Below are 16,377 nucleotides of genomic sequence, written 5' to 3' on the forward strand. Positions count from 1 at the left end.
TCAATTTTCCACTAATTTAATAAATTTTATGTGTTTTGAAAAAAACATTTTAAAAAATCTTCAAATTAATAGGCTTTTTAAATAAAACAACTACCATATAAATTGTGAAAACTTTTTATTTTTGCTTTGAATTCAGTCTGACATGCAATATGAATCGATAATTTTGTAAAGAAAAATAATTTTAATAAATTTGAGGCAAAATTCTGACTTATTAAAAAATCTACCTAAAATTTTAGGTATATTTCTGTTAAAATGCTTATAAACTTAGTTAACTAAATATAAACAAGGATTTTTTTCCTTAATAATTGTACCAGCAACCTAAGATATAAAACATTAGACGAAAAAAATAAATTGAGTATCAAAGTCACTCCGGGATTCACTTTTGTTTAAACTTTATTCCAAAAATAGTGCATGGACCTTGTGAGGCCTACCCCTGTACATGGTTTAAATAAAACAACCTTGAGACAAACCATACCAGTTTGAAAATATTCCTTAAATAAATAGAAATCCTATCAATGTCACCCTAGTTCACGTTACACAAGCCTGGAAACGTGACAACCCTTTCAAAAGTATATCTATGCGAGGAAGGCCCCCACCACCTTAAGGTGGATTAAAACACGTTTTTTCAGGTTTAAAAAAATAATTTGAGTTCATTAGATGACATTTTTTTTCAGTCTTTGCTTAAAGTATGACATTTCCTGATATCACAAAAAAATCTTGTTTCAGAAATTCACTTATTCAGTTAGGCGTCATCCATAAAGTATGTCACGCTAAAATCAGCCAAAATTGACCCCCCCCCCTGAGTTTATCTTGTTCCTAATTGTTCTATATAATACCAATACATATTGTGTTATTCCATTACTCAAAGTTTGTATGAATATTTGTATGGAAGAAATGAAGATGATTCAAACATTTAAAATTAAATGAATTATAATTCACAAATCAAAGATTCGATTATCCAAAGGTAAAACCAAATCTTTATAAGAAAATGTTTTGAGAATTAAGTATCGAATACCCACATATAATTCGATGCCTCTGTGATCTCTTGTACTAAATTTGCTAGTTTTCATATGAAGTTATCATAAGAAAGCACAGAGACATCGAAATGTCTATGTAATACCATTCAATATCGCGAAACTTGTATAGCAGGGTGGCCACCAGATTTGGATTTTCAATTTCCCGGTTTTTCCCGGTTTTCTCCCGAGGCCAGAAGCAATTTTTCTATACAGTTTTAATTCAAATTACAATGTTTTTTTTTTATAGACAAACGTTAGTATCAAAATACTTTTTGAACGCATACACAACGTATACGTTTGGTTCAATATTGTTATTTCTCAAGAAAGCTTTCAAATTGAGTACAAAAAGTAAGAAGCCGTTTTTAACAGTTTTTTAGTCCAAATCCTTAATTTCCATAATGCTTGTGATTTTTCATCTCCATGCTCCACAATTTTTTAAACTTAAAATCAATAAAAAATCGATTTGTATTAAATTTAAAAAAAAATTACATAAATTATTACTAGAAAGCAGAAAATAGCATTTACAATGTTGGGTATGAGTATGGGTAGAAAAGATTTGCAAAAGACAACAACATTTATGCAAATACTCTTCAGTTATCTTTGAAAAGAGAAAAAGTGCTATATATTTAAACAATCGGTACCTTAAACATTTTTTGCTGATCGATTTAGTATCTTCGATAAGGATTTAGGTATTGATGGGATGATTTCTAGAAAAAATGTAACTGTCCAAAAAAAACCCCTCTGAGTTGGCCTGTACTTCAACCCCTCATCGCGACTCCCAGATCGCGCAAACATAAACATAATTCTCGATACATCCTTTGTATGAGCCGTGCCAAAATTATTGAAAAAAAAAGAAAAAATAAACATGTTTGGATGTTTTTAAATTTTTGAGTAACACAGTATGGTTAAAAATCAATTGACCGTGCTGCGATTTTCTGAACAACACCACCGAAACAGTCAAAATTCAGTTAATCTTTTTTTTACGGAATTCATCATTCTCAATCATTTTAAATTTTATTTTAAGTTTGTACACCCCCCCTTAAAATTGGCCCGAAAAATCAGGGGGCAAATTTGTTTTTCAAAAACTTCAAAATTATATTGAAAATTTAAGTGGAATCAACTGAAATCAATTTTAAATCCATTCACCTGCGTTCAGATTTATTTTTTGCATGTTTAGGTTGATTTAAAAATCATATGAATTTTTTAAAAAATTTCGAAGTTTTTTTTTGCTAAATTTTTTGTTTTCGTCAAATCTTACATTTTTTGAAAACTAATGATTGCAAAACAACTGAAATAGTGTAAAATGCATTTTAAAACACTTTTTCCATTGGAATGTTGAAACTGTTGCTTTTTATTTCAATATTTATATTTTTTTTCCGAGGCCTTCGGATAATCGAGTCTGAACTGTATTCTTATTTTTAACGGCGCACATTGGCAATACGTGGCAATACTTATAGAAATAAGACTTCAAAAATCATAGCGCTGAGTAAATTTTCTATTGACACGCGAACTTCATCGGAAAAATTGCAGCTTATCAAACATTTGTTTTTTTTTTTAAACCGGGGTCTGTGGTGTAGTGATAATCGTAGTTGCTTCTCCCCCATCGTCAAAGAAATATATCATGGAATACTCAACAGAAAAAAAAACAACCAAAGCCTAGTAGCTTGAGTCTATTACACAAATTTAAACATTATTTTCCCAAATTCTTCATTTAGAATAAGTAGAATAATATTCTGATAGAGAAAATTATACGTTGAAGTCATTTAAGAGGAATTTGTCGAATTTTAACTAAACTTAAAATGTTTTCCCGGTTTGTCAGTCGAATTCCCGAGTTTTTCCCGGTTTTCTCCCGGTGGAATAAATTCCCGGGTTTTTCCCGGTTTTCCCGGTTTTTTCCCGAGGTGGCCACCCTGTGTATAGGGACCTTTCATAAACCACGTGGACACTTTTTTGGGTATTTGTGGACAATTGTCCACACATAAAAAACTTCTGTTACTGGAATCTTTTAATCCCCCCCCCCCCCGCCCCCCGCTCGTGGACAATTGTCCATACAAAAAAAAACTTTTTTGTATGGATCGTGGACAACCGCCATAACCCCCCACCCCCCTGAAGTGTCCACGTGGGTTTATGGATGGTCACATATTAGTGAAGGAAATTAAGGCAAAGGTTCAAACAACGCAAATCATGACGACAATTTTTTGTTTTGATATCTTACTTCGAATACGGACTTCATTCACTTACACGTATCAAATAACTTATAGAGAAGCATGGAATTAAATATTTCAGCTTTAACTCTATGTGCATAATATCCTTTCAATAATATGCAAGAATTACAGAATTTATTTGTTGAATGGTTTATCAAACACAAAATTGTCGTCATTATCTACGTTTATCTTTTACTTTTTAGAATTACATGTGATCAACATGTGTTTCAATACGCTATTTTATACTAAAAGAGGCTACTAAAAATAATTATAGTACAGTGAGCCCTTTATTGCAACTGCGCAGAGATTCAATGGTTGAGATATTCAACAAAGATCTTATTACTTTAACCCGCTCCTGTCAACGAATCCCATCCTCACCCGAACTCAAAAGAGACTCAAGCGTTGGTTTTCAACAGGATATGATGTTTGCTTGGATGTTTGTTTGTTTGGTATTGTTGAATGGTACACTGCCAGCAATTCAGAGTAACGCTGGCCCGTTGTATAATAAAAATCAAACGTTCTCTTTTCTGACTGAAACATCATCAGGAGAAGATTTAATTTAGTTATCCTAATGTCTTCATAGGGGAAATAAACCCATTTTAAACCTAATAAGCGGTCTTGTTTGAATGATGCTGGATAATCTGGAGTGTTCCTTGAAATTCAGTAAAACCAAGTACACCAACGAGTAGAGCAACTTTTTGTGAACATTTCTGTTTATTTTCACTTTTATCAAAAGTTATGCTATTCCTTTTACAAGCATTTTAAAAAAAATATTTCAAAAACGAATTCTAATCAGTCGTGTGCATTGGGCCACGCCCATTTTTCTATTTTCAGCTTAGTTTTTTTTTCTTCCAACGCTCGTTTGGGTCTGCTTCGTGCTGCCAAAATTGATTAAATTTTGAGCGAACACTCACGAAAAGTAGCATTTATAGAGAAAGTTTCCTGGCAACACCACAAGCGCTGCTGGTGGTGTTGGTGGCCACCCTTTGTTCTTTATTTGCCTTCGCTTCTCGCTCGGTTTTCTTCAGCCTTCGTTTGGAATGGGTGGTCAAAATTGAAACGTCAAAAGACATAGCGCGTTTGTTTTTTTGATGGTGCTTGCTAATTATTCACATTTTTCGGGATAATTTTTCAAGTGAGTGACTAAGTAATGGTGAATGGAACATGTTGCCGGTAGTTGGAAGCAATTTTATATTTTATGCGCTTTAAAATCGTTAGCGCAAGTGAAAGGATATTGATGGCGACTTTCGTTAAGCAGTCAACCTCTGATCTTGCGTGTGGATGTGTGTGCCACCAAAATGATGAGAAATGGTCTCGCAAAATAGAAATTATGATCAAAAGTGCATTAAATTTGATCTTTTTGGCCAGTGAGTGGCATACATTTGCGTGCTTGCTCGAGGCGGTGCTGTTGCTGGTAAGTTTACAGCCTAAATAGTATTTTTGGAGCTTTAATCGAGCATCAAACTCTCCATATGACGAAGATAGGTGTTTGATTAGAAAGGGTATATTTCCCCTAGTACCATTATTATGAAACAACTGATTTCTGATATCTTTTTGACTCATGTGGCGGTATAAAACATTGATAATTGAAGTCCGTTATAGAAGTGTATTCGCTTTTTAAATTTGTCCTTCGATCAACAAACAATATGTTAGTCTTTGTCCTAATACATGATGATGTTGAAAAAAAAAAAATCAATAAATAGCAAATTGTTACCATAAAAAAAAGTACCTTAACCAAATATTAACTGACTTGTCAAATCCTTCAGTACACCTTAATTTATGCAACACCACTATCATCACCTTGCATACAATATCGCATAAGATTTCTTTAATGCAAGTATCTTTCCCCTCTTTCCGAACGCAGGGAACGCAGCCATTTTTGTTTGATATGCACACGTGCGTCAAGAAGTGTCACGCCGGCAAGCAGTGTTTGTTTACATTTTTTGCCATTCGTAGTTGAGATTTCATTGATGATCTGATCAGTTTATTTTTCGTTGATTTGCGAATTCAACATTCACGATGGACATTTCGGTGGAGGTGGTGAAGAAAACCAAGCGACACACCCGGGAGGAGCTCGAAGAGCTTTCCAAAGAGGTATTTGCGATGGCTTGTGATCTTTTTGAAAATCATTTGATTGAATTATTTTGTATTTCAGCAACTTATGGACAGAATAATTCAGCTTGAATCCCAGAATTTTCAACTGAAAAACATCATTCAGAAAGCCACCGGAACAAAAACTGAACCAACAAGACACAGTAACAAGAATCAACGAAAGTTTGATTTTTCCAAGTGGGTTGAGCTAAATATTTTTATAAGTTCAATGATTACAATCAAATAATTTCAGATGTCATAAACGGCACATTTTGCTACGATTCTTCTACTTGGGATGGGATTTCCAAGGGTACGCAACTCAGGAGGATTCAGCCAACACAATTGGTAAGAAAACATGATAACTTCCTCAAATTTTGTTCAATCTTTAAAACAATTTTCGTTTGATATATTTTCAACTTAATTGTTGCATCTCATAACTTGTGAATAATTCTAGATTACTTTTTCAAAACAACCAATGCGCCATGGATTTTCTATGTACATAGATCCTTTTGAAAAAGCGAGAATTGTCACGTCAACCTTTAATGATAAGTTGGTTTAAAAAAGGACTAAGACATAAACCTGAGATATATTTTCTCATAATTATCTTTAAAAACGTCTTAAGATTGAATTGTACTTCAAATGCATTCCATGTAAAATAAAATAAAAATTAACAGCGACAGTCAAAATGGGATCTTTAATCTAGACTGCTTTCCTTCCAGAACACCACCTCTTCAACGCCCTCACCCGGGTCTGCCTCATCGAGAACCGCGAGTCTTCCAACTACCACCGCTGCGGTCGCACCGATAAGGGCGTCAGTGCATTCCACCAGGTCGTCAGCCTGGACGTTCGCTCCAAGTTCCCTCCGGAAAGCCAACTCTCACCTGAGTCCCTTCAAAACGAGCTCAACTACTGCCAGCTGCTGAATCGTGTTCTTCCGGCGGAAATCCGTTGCGTGGCCTGGATGCCAACGGCGAATCCAAACTACAGCGCCCGTTTCGACTGCCGTTCCAGGACGTACCGGTACTTTTTCCCGCGGGGAAGCCTCGACGTGGACGCAATGCGGAAGGGGTGTGAGTTTTTGGTGGGCTCGCACGATTTCCGCAATTTGTGCAAAATGGACGTCGGGAACGGGGTGGTGACGTTTCAGAGGAACGTTCATTACGCGGTCATTCGGGATTCTCTGAAGGACGGTGGCGATTCTTCGTACGACATGCTGTACTTTGAGCTGCGAGGAAAGGCATTTCTGTGGCATCAGGTGCGCTGCATAATGGCGATTCTGATCTTGGTTGGGCAAGGTCGGGAGGATCCAACGGTGATACGGGAGCTGCTGGATGTGGAGAAGAACCCTCGGAAGCCGCAGTACAGCTTGGCAAACGATGTGCCGCTGAATTTGTACGAGTGTTTGTACAAGAGCAAGGGATCGTTCGACCCGAAGGTGTTTGACAAGAATGGGCCGGTTCCGGAGGAGGATCAGGACGAGGACGAGGGTGAATCTGACTTGCGGGAATGGGTGTATGAGGAAGAGAGTCTGACGAGGACAATTGAGGAGCTGCAAGCGTTGTGGGCTTCCAATAGCATAAGGTGAGTTGAATCTGAATTATACCTCTGTTAATCATGGAACATTCAATAATTCCTTGCAAGTTTGGACTCCTAAAAAGTTACAGCTATAAATTTGGAATTTCAAACATAAATGTCTGATATTTAACGCAAATAAAAAAATATTTTCAACGACAACAGCTATGCAGCTACCGTACACGGAGAAAAATGAGTTCTCAAAATCGTGAACAAGCCTTTATGAAATTCGGAACCACGAACAGAGTGTTCAAATTTCATGGTACGTTTTTCAAAATCGTACCATGGAATTTGAACACTTTGTTCGTGGTTCCGAATGTCATGAACGCTTGTTCACGATTTTGGGAATTTTTTTTTCTCCGTGTATGATGCTAATAAAAAAAAATAAACATTAAAAAATTAAATCTGAAAATAATTAAAATTTGGTTCGATTGAAAATGAGAACAAATTTGGAAAACGAAAAAAAAAACAGCAAAAAATACATCAGATTTAAACCTTATTTATCTTACTCGAATGATTGAAACCTAATCCTTTTTAATTTTTTAAGTTTTTACTGAAATGATAATTTTATTAATACAGTCCAGATTCGATTATCCGAAGCCTCGATTATCTGAAGGTTTGTATGGGACTTCGGATATTCGAATTATGAGCGAATCAATAATTGTTTTGTGATTTTTTATTTTCTTACTTTCATCATTAAATTTGAGTTCTGCGACAGCATTTTAGTCAAAATTGAATGGTTGGTTTTTACGATATTTCCTCACCACCATTTTGGCTGCCATCAATTTATGTTGCGCGACATTTTTTGGAAGTGTTGGCAAAAATTATGAAAATTTACCAGATTTCGGCTTTAGTGGTACCTTAAAAATTTTAAATCATTTTAGAGTAGTTTTAGGAGTCATAAACAAAAATAAAACAATTAAAAATGAGTCAACGATTTTTTTTTATGATTCAATAATCCGAAGTGAAATCCTGCCAAGGCCTTCGGATAATCGAGTTCGGACTGTATAGTGAGTTACAAAGTATAAGTGCTCAAAAAGTATTACATTTTTTAGCCGGAATTTGTGAAAATGCTCAAATTTGCAATATCGATGTATCGATGAGAAATTTTGTATGGATTTTCGCTTCATTAGATTTTTTTTTTGCGAAAGACTTAAATTTAAAAAACCGTATTTCATAAAAACACTAAATTGTTTAAAAAAATTTATTTTGGGAAATAACGTTGCGAAGTTTTCTTTGTCGTCTTACTGTTTTGGGGTTTTCCCGAATAAAGTACTCAAATTGTCACAAAATACCATATATCATGAAAATACAAAAAAAAAAATGCAATGCGGATAAAAGACTTAGCAAAATTATGTATGTATATTCACTAGGGTGGGTACGTTTTTCAAAAAGTTCTCGGATCAAGTTTTAGTATGGTTCCCCTTGTAGGGCATGCCCATAGGGACTTTCATGCCAAATACCAGCTAATTTGGTTGTAAACTGGCTGCGCGCATCAGGGTTAAAGTTTACATGGGAATTACTATGGGAAATTGGAACTTTTTGTTCAAATGCTCCTACAGGTCTGGGAAAATCACGCGCCAACTTCTGGTATGGTCAGGCCTATGGAGAATGGTCTGGAGAACACTTTTCCCGAAGAGAGCATATGGATTCGTTGTCCCTAGACCTGGCGCATAGGCAAACAATCCGATGTCTCCGGAATCAAAGGTTTTCCCTTAAAAAGCATCAAATGTTCCTTAGCATGCTATGAAAGCTTGATGAACACCGCGACGCCATACGTCAGGCAGCACGTGGGTGAGAAACGGTTGGAATATTCAATGGCAAACCTTCTTTCAACTAGAAAATGATCATTTAGAGCAATCCTGATATTATTTAGTCGAATTCAGAATCTTTGCAAAGCAAATTTGTATTTTTTTGCAAATATTTCAACCATGTGGTAGCTGCCTGACGTATGGCTTCGCGGTGTTCATCAAGCTTTCATAGCATGCTAAGGAAAATTTGATGCATTTTAAGGGAAAACCGTTGATTCCGGAGACATCGGATTGTTTGCCGATGCGCCAGGTCTAGGGACAACGAATCCATATGCTCTCTTCTGGAAAAGTGTTCTCCAGACCATTCTCCATAGGCCTGACCATACCAGAAGTTGGCGCGTGATTTTCCCAGACCTGTAGGAGCATTTGAACAAAAAGTTCCAATTTCCCATAGTAATTCCCATGTAAACTTTAACCCTGATGCGCGCAGCCAGTTTACAACCAAATGAGCTGATATTTGGCATGAAAGTCCCTATGGGCATGCCATACAAGGGGAACCATACTAAAACTTGATCCGAGAACTTTTTGAAAAACGTACCCACCCTAATATTCACCTTTATTGTAAAATTTTCATGTTAAATACTCAATTTTTTTACAAAATTTCGTGTTTTAAGCAAATACTTAAGATGCGAAATTTTAAGTGCATTCTTACTATTTCACAGTTTTTGGAATAGAATCGTAAAATTTTCTCAAAATACCTTAATTCATAAAAAATACTCATATTTTGAGCATTTTTCATAAAAAACGGTATTTTGTGAAAATTGAGTACTTCAAAAAAACTAACTAAGTGAAAATGCAAACAAAAATTCGAATCGTTCAAAACTTATATTGATAATTATGGAAATGTAAGGCAGCGAAGGTTAATGCTGCTAGAAATAAATGAATTAACAACAACAACAATTATGGATATATAGATTTTTTTAAATAAGGTATTTTGTAAAAAAAAGTATTTTACAACAAATAACACTAATAAAGTGAAAATACTGACAAAATTTCGCTTCGTTAAATATATTGAAAAACTGAGTATTTTCATAAATCACAGTATTTTATGAAAATTTTAGTGTTTAAACCGAAAAAAACTCTCATAAATATTTTAATTGAGTTATCGTCGGTTATCGTTTAAAACGTTTTTTCCGATAGAATAATCGTATTTCGTACTTTTTTTTCTGATAGTGTAACTTTCTTAACAATTGTATCGTTAACAACCTTGACTTTTACTTAACAATATTACAATGTATCAAAATTAATGAAATGTTTTGTTTGCTATTTGTAATTCTAAATTTAAAAATTTCAAAAGGCAAAAATTATATCCAAAACGAAAAAAAGTGACTTTAAAAACGAATTCTTTGGACTACAACAAAAAAATTATTAAGTCCGGATTTTTTAAGTTTTTTAATTTTTTGAAAGTTGGATACCATTAAAATGGGAAAAAATATGTTTACCATTAAGTCATTAAGTAATAATTCTAATAAAAATGCGGGTTCTTGATTGTTGTTTACAAATTGTCTGTTCGCTAAAAATAATAAAGCAAGAATAAAAATTCTGGCCCAAAATGAACTTTTGTTAATAGTGTGACGTCTTGATATACATAATCAATTAAAGTCGAACTTTTTTTTATAAAGTCTGATTTGATCAAAAACTTCACAGCTATTCGAAAATTGAAATATCATTTTTGTAAACTACACAGCAAAAAAAAAGTTGAATTTTGGAAGGTTGAAAATTTGGTTGGTTGAATATTACCCTTTTTTTGAGTAATATTGCTAAAACAATGTGTAAAAATGTGAACCTGACGAATATTCATCAGAAACTGATGAAAATTCACCTATTCCTGATGTAATAGTACACTTTTTTTTTGACACAAAATCTATCTCCATTTCCTGATGAATATTACTATCATTTTTTTTTTCTGTGTGACTAATTTGGTTTGGGGACATTTTTGGGCGAACAAGTTGTGCAAAATGGTTTGGTCATAGGAAAGGCTCTCAAAATGTGTTTAAGCTTGTTTAATATTTGCAGATCCACGATGTGCCGTGAAATGCTCAAATCCCTGCAAGACATCTACGCCGAACAGTTTCCCACCCATCCGAAGCCGATCGCTCAAGCTTCCATCCTTCTGCAGGGCGTCCAATCACGCGAGTATCAACCGTTGATGAGCCGTAAAATGTGTGGTAAGTCTGCAAAGTGCTCCAAATTTCACAGCCATTTGTATGCAACTAATCGATCGCGCGCGAGAGAGTTAATGGCCGATTTACGTTTCATTTTCCTTCCAGAAACCCTTGAGAACCGAATCGAGCATTACGCCAAGAAGCGACGCATCCAGGTTAGCGTCAAGGAGGTGGGCGAGGAAGGTGGCAACAAGGCGGATTGATCTATTTATTTTGTTCGGTTTCGTACTGAATACACAAGTGGCCGTTTTAGGCAAGGGTAATTAATATTCTTAGCACAGGGACTTGGGACTGAAAGAAAAACATCAACCTGAAGTGAAATCTTTTTCTCTGTTTATTGCAACGTTAAATTACCTTAATAAAGTTTGTACAAACTTGCGAAAATAATCTTTGATTTTGTCGTGAACGTGTGTGTGTGGGGGTGTGTGTGTGCCTTAACCTAAACTGCTTTAGTCCCTAAAGTAAAGTAAACGAGAAGAAATTAGCTGCTAATCTACACCACTTAATCAAGCTTCCACGAAATCAATTTAACTAACATGTTAAGAAAATCAACGTTTTACATTTTTTTGTTCAGTACGAGAAAGTGACTAGAATAGGATGCGTGTATGTGCCACGGGTGTGTGTGTGTGTGTATCTGTGTGGGGGAGGCTTGCGCCACCACCTGGAAATAGCACATCCGAAAACGATAAACGAGACAGAAAAATTAAATATAATCATTTTTGTGGTGTGTCTTGGGCGTGTGGGAGGGGGGTCAACAAATCAAAACAGACACCCGGCGCAGAATCTCCATTTTTGGCACGGCGGCGGCGGCAGACAGATTTAGCCGAAAGTGCTGGACGGTGTCAGGGTTTAAAGACACTTGAAATCTCAGTTGGGCAAGTTGTCTACGGATTTGGCGCGTTGATATCTGGAAATGGGGAGAGAAGGAGACAGTTTAAACTAATTACCAAAGCAAGAGCAGCTGACTCAACTTACTTTCGCCTTGTTAGCTTAAGCACCACCGGACCCTCCTTGATGTTCTTGAACAGGCCAATCGTTTCGGCGTGGCTCATCCCGTGTACGGCGACGTCGTTGATCGAGATGATTTCGTCACCTGGTGAATTAGGTAATTTGCAAACAAAATATATTAATTCAAAATAATTATCTGAAAATGTCTCGAAAAACCAGAATATTTTTGCGTGACTGTGATATAAACCAGCAAGCAGGATGGCTAAAACACCTAATTTTATCAAAATTCGAAATTAAAAGCAAATATGCCAAAATAGCGTTCCTAACTCAAATTGGCCTAAAATGCACGTGCGACAAGTTAGCACGACAGCAACGATATAAGGGTTTTACAGCTTCAAAAGTATTATAAACTCGTTTAAGAAATTGAAACCAAGTCAATAGAACGATATTTGTAAAAAAAAAACATAATATCAAAAGGATAAGTTTAAATGAAACATGGATTTAACTTTGTTTCGGTGATTTCTTGTCCTTGAACATTTTCATTTAACCCTCTGCAACCCAACCTCGCCTCTAGACGGGCTTCGATTCAAAAAATCAATTGTTCAACCAATTTTTGATCTTTAAAATGCATTGGAAAGAAGAACACTTAAAATTTTAGAAAGTTTTAGGGTTGTAAGGTTTAATTTGTTTTATGTGACTTTGCCAATGTGTCCCAGACTATGACTGTACGCATTTTTACAAATGTAAGTAATAATTGTGCCATTTTATGGCAGAAAATATGAAAAACAAGCAAAAATTGAAAAAGTGACTATAAAAACAGGCAAAAATTATATAGGCAAAATGTAATTATAGGAGGTGGTAGAATAGGCCAAATACTTCCAAAAACAAACCTAAACTAAACAAGATAAATGCAAATTAAAATACTAAAAATGAAACAAGAGAAACAAAAAAAACAAGAGAAGTAAAGTTTTTCGTAGAAGAAAAGTTGCTCAAAATGACCTCCTTAACACGGGAAATATAAAAAATCGAAAAAAAATTGGACAGTAGAGGGTTAAAAATAAAGTTATTTAAGGCTTCATTCACAAAGTACGTCACATTTGAAAATAAAAATAAATTAAAATTGCAGCTTTTAAAAACAGTTTCAACAAAACAACCCATTTAATCAATTAATAATTGTGTTGCTCAAAATTCAATTTTTCATCATCAGTTTGTGTACATAGTTTTTCATACAAATTTGGCATGAGAAAATAAACAAATTTGTATCTTTTGAAGACATTTTCGACCGATTTGCTGTCTTCGGCAAAGTTAGAGATTTGGATGAGGACAAAAAAAAGTTTTTTTTTTATTTTTATGATTTAATCACTTTTTATCACTAACAAATAATTTCTAAAATACAAATAACTAATCATTTTTAATATTTAAAGTGGCATAAATGTGAATCTGGGCAATCTTTAACCTAACAGTATTAAATTATTTTTTTAAATAGTGCTCATGTTCGCCCATTTTTGATAAAAATATTTCGAAAAGCTTTATAAAATTCCCTGCATTTTGCTTTTGAGATTTTTTCATTGGGCTGTCATACAAAAAGGGTATGTAAATGTATAAAATGCTGTATCTTGAGAAGGGATTTTTTATTAAATTTAATCGCTTAAAGTAAAATTCTTCAAATATATGTATGATTTACAATTGGATTTTTTTATTTGTTTCATTAGATATTTTTTTACTATTTTCATTGTTCAGAAGAAATTTAAAAAAATAAACTCACATCAGAAAATTTCGCAAAGGTTTAATTTTTTAACTTTGAAAATCGAACCAATAGTTTCCGAGATATCGTCATCCTCATATTTTTCAGAGGTGGTCTTCTTTCAAAAAGTGTTTTTTAAATGCAAAAAAAGGAAGGAAATCGAAAATTTAAACCTAAAAGTAGCTATACTGTCATCAAGGGTGACATTGGGTCATACAAAAATGCTGAAATTTGTATGACCCAATCTTATTTTGCATGAAAAATAATCTTCAATATTTTTTTGTGCATGTTTTCGATATTTTCCAAAAAAGAAGGTTATTTTTCAAAAAATCATATCTCCTAAACCTGATTTTGCAACATAATGGACAAGACTTGAAAGATGTCTTTTGTGTACCCTAAAAATAATATGTTATACTTATAAAAAAATCAAAAATAAAAAAAAATAGGGAATTTAACTATTAGTAATTAAAAAAAAGTTAAATCTTTTTTTTCCGTGTACCTATTTTTTCCGAAAGATCCTAAACATAACCTACAACTTTGCTCAAGACATCAAATCGATCAGAAAATCCCTTCTCAAGATACATACTGAAGATTTACATACATTACATACTCATTTTGTAGTACCAACCCCCAAAATTTTATGAGGTCTTGTATGGAAAAATGAATGATGCAAAATTTCTTCTTTTGACATAGGGAATGCATGTAAAAATTACATCCAAATCAAAATATGAATATTTAAAAATCGCGATGGACAATTGTCATGGCGTGGCTGGAACAAAAAATTATAAACCGAGATACCCCATCGGAGATTTATACGTAGAAAGTTGTGTTTTACCGGCCTGAACCAGAATCTATAAATATGAAAATATTCTATCGGTAAAAATTCCGTTTTTTTTAGTTTAAGATTTTTGATTTTTGGTACGGATTTTCAATTGATCTGGATCGATCTTTAAAAAATATATCTTGCTATAAATTTGTAGAGAAATCGCTCACCTTTAAAATTCTGTTTAGGGTTTGTAAATCCGTTTTGATTGTCAAAAGATATTCCAATTGCAATTGCTGTGACAAAAATAAAACAATGTTCGATAATAAGATTTAAAAACTACAACAGCAAATAACACAAACATCTCCGTTACAGCCCTCTAATCAACTCTGCGTGATTAATTTCCCAAAGGGCAATGACCATCACCGTTGAGGCGGCGTCAATGCCATTAACCGTACACCGATATTGCATGACAACATCAAGTGCATGCCCGCAGCAGTTCTAGCCAGCTAAGCTGCACCATGACTGTGTGTGACTTAGATTGCGTTAGTTAATTTATTATGTTGTAACGTTAATTGGCGATCCGGTTGGTTGACTGCGGGCGCTGAAAAACAAAACGCGGGACAAAACGCAAAATTGTCGTTTGCAAAACAAGAATTCATAGTGCATGTCTCCAAATGAAAACGGTGTGATGTTGGGAGGGAGCGAATTTTGAATTGTGCCAGCAAAACAAACAAATGAGTTAGTTAGTGCGACTTTTTACGTAAGAGTTAGTTTGATCGATGAAAAGGTCAACTTTTTTTAGCATTGAATGTGTAGGAATTTTTGAAAGGTCAATTGCGCATTACTAATGAAATTTTGAATCACGTAAGACTTTTGACCAACCAAAGAAACGGGTTGGAAGTTCATGTCGTGAAAGTGGCCGTGCTGTTCAAGTACATTCCAGGCTTGATTGGTAGACCAACCAAACCTAGTCTAAGCTTGAGTCATAAGCCACAGTAGTAGAGGACCGAAGATCGTATAAGCATAATTTCAACAACAACAAAACCGACAAAATAAGCTAGGGAGGCAGTGTTGTGAAAGGTTTTAAAAGACATATTGCACCACATGAAGGATCACCACCTGCGGTGATTTGATTTGTTAAAATTAGTAACTCCCACGCGGTGCAACCTACTCCAATGCAATCTGCGCCGCTTCATTTGCTGAGCAACAAATCACGATTCTCTTGTTGTGCTAGTTACTACCAAAAATGATGAAACTCCAAAGAGGACAAACATGAAATCGAACCTAACCCTCAGCGATCCAGTCAAAACTTTAAGGGTTAACTCACCGGCCATCAGGTTGCCGTCGAGCGCGGCCTGCCCGCTCGGGAAGACCGTCTTCACGTAGATGCCCATGTTGCCCTTGGGCGAGTCCCGGCCGCCGACGATGCTGAAGCCGAGCGACTTCATGCCGGCGCCCTTGTAGTACGTCACCGTCAGGAAAGTGCACTTGGTGTGGATGCCTGTTGGGAAGTAAAAGTTAAGAAATTTAGTTTATATAATAAAATATTTTCGATGATTTTCGACAAAACCAAAAAAACAAATCTTCATCTTAAAAGAAAAACAAACTTGATAAATGACCATACGAAAAAGTCAAAGAAGCTCATTAACATTCAAGAATCATCTTTAAGTCGAACCAAATATGGCTCAAAGTTAATTTCTTCAGCAGACGAGTGGACGCCGACCACTCTGCTTGGCTAGAATGTCGCGATCAAGTCGTGACTTGGGCTTGAGAAATGTTAACGATGATGATGATGCCATTAGCCAATTCTACGCACGAAGTGAACATTTATAATGTTTTAATCCCTCCTCTCGATTTCATGCGTATGATTCCCGTTCAAGGTTACACATTGAACATATTAAATTTTAGCGTGGGACGTGGTTAGATCATAATGAAAAAAATTGGAATTAATTGAGATCAATTTCACAATTCTAAACCAAATCAACCATCAAATTGATGCGATTGATTCTTTTTCTCGTAATTATTCTCAAAAAAAAATCCATAAATTTCTGTATTCACTT

General features: G+C 34.9%; 2 protein-coding genes across 6 annotated transcripts in view; one reads left to right on the top strand and one right to left on the bottom strand.

Moving 5' to 3' along the window:
• Nucleotides 1–5,156: 5,156 nt before the first annotated feature.
• On the top strand, nucleotides 5,157–11,104 carry LOC120424753 (tRNA pseudouridine(38/39) synthase-like). The gene is made up of 6 exons (XM_039588946.2): nucleotides 5,157–5,314; nucleotides 5,376–5,509; nucleotides 5,565–5,656; nucleotides 6,031–6,892; nucleotides 10,711–10,862; nucleotides 10,965–11,104. The coding sequence occupies exons 1-6, from the start codon at nucleotides 5,240–5,242 to the stop codon at nucleotides 11,060–11,062; spliced, it is 1,413 nt and encodes a 470-aa protein (XP_039444880.1). The 5' UTR covers nucleotides 5,157–5,239; the 3' UTR covers nucleotides 11,063–11,104.
• A 66-nt stretch (nucleotides 11,105–11,170) lies between these two features.
• Nucleotides 11,171–16,377, bottom strand: part of LOC120424751 (uncharacterized) — a 422,527-nt gene continuing 417,320 nt past the window's right edge. For all 5 annotated transcript variants that reach the window (XM_039588943.2, XM_052708252.1, XM_052708253.1 and 2 more), the window contains 3 exons: nucleotides 15,645–15,818; nucleotides 11,835–11,952; nucleotides 11,171–11,766 (listed from right to left, as the gene is read on the bottom strand). In XM_039588943.2, the coding sequence (XP_039444877.2) occupies nucleotides 11,727–11,766; nucleotides 11,835–11,952; nucleotides 15,645–15,818 (332 nt within the window). In that variant the 3' untranslated portion in view covers nucleotides 11,171–11,726. The remainder of the gene's footprint in view (nucleotides 11,767–11,834; nucleotides 11,953–15,644; nucleotides 15,819–16,377) is intronic.

Source organism: Culex pipiens, chromosome 2, assembly GCF_016801865.2.
Source record: "Culex pipiens pallens isolate TS chromosome 2, TS_CPP_V2, whole genome shotgun sequence".
NCBI lineage: Eukaryota > Metazoa > Arthropoda > Insecta > Diptera > Culicidae > Culex > Culex pipiens.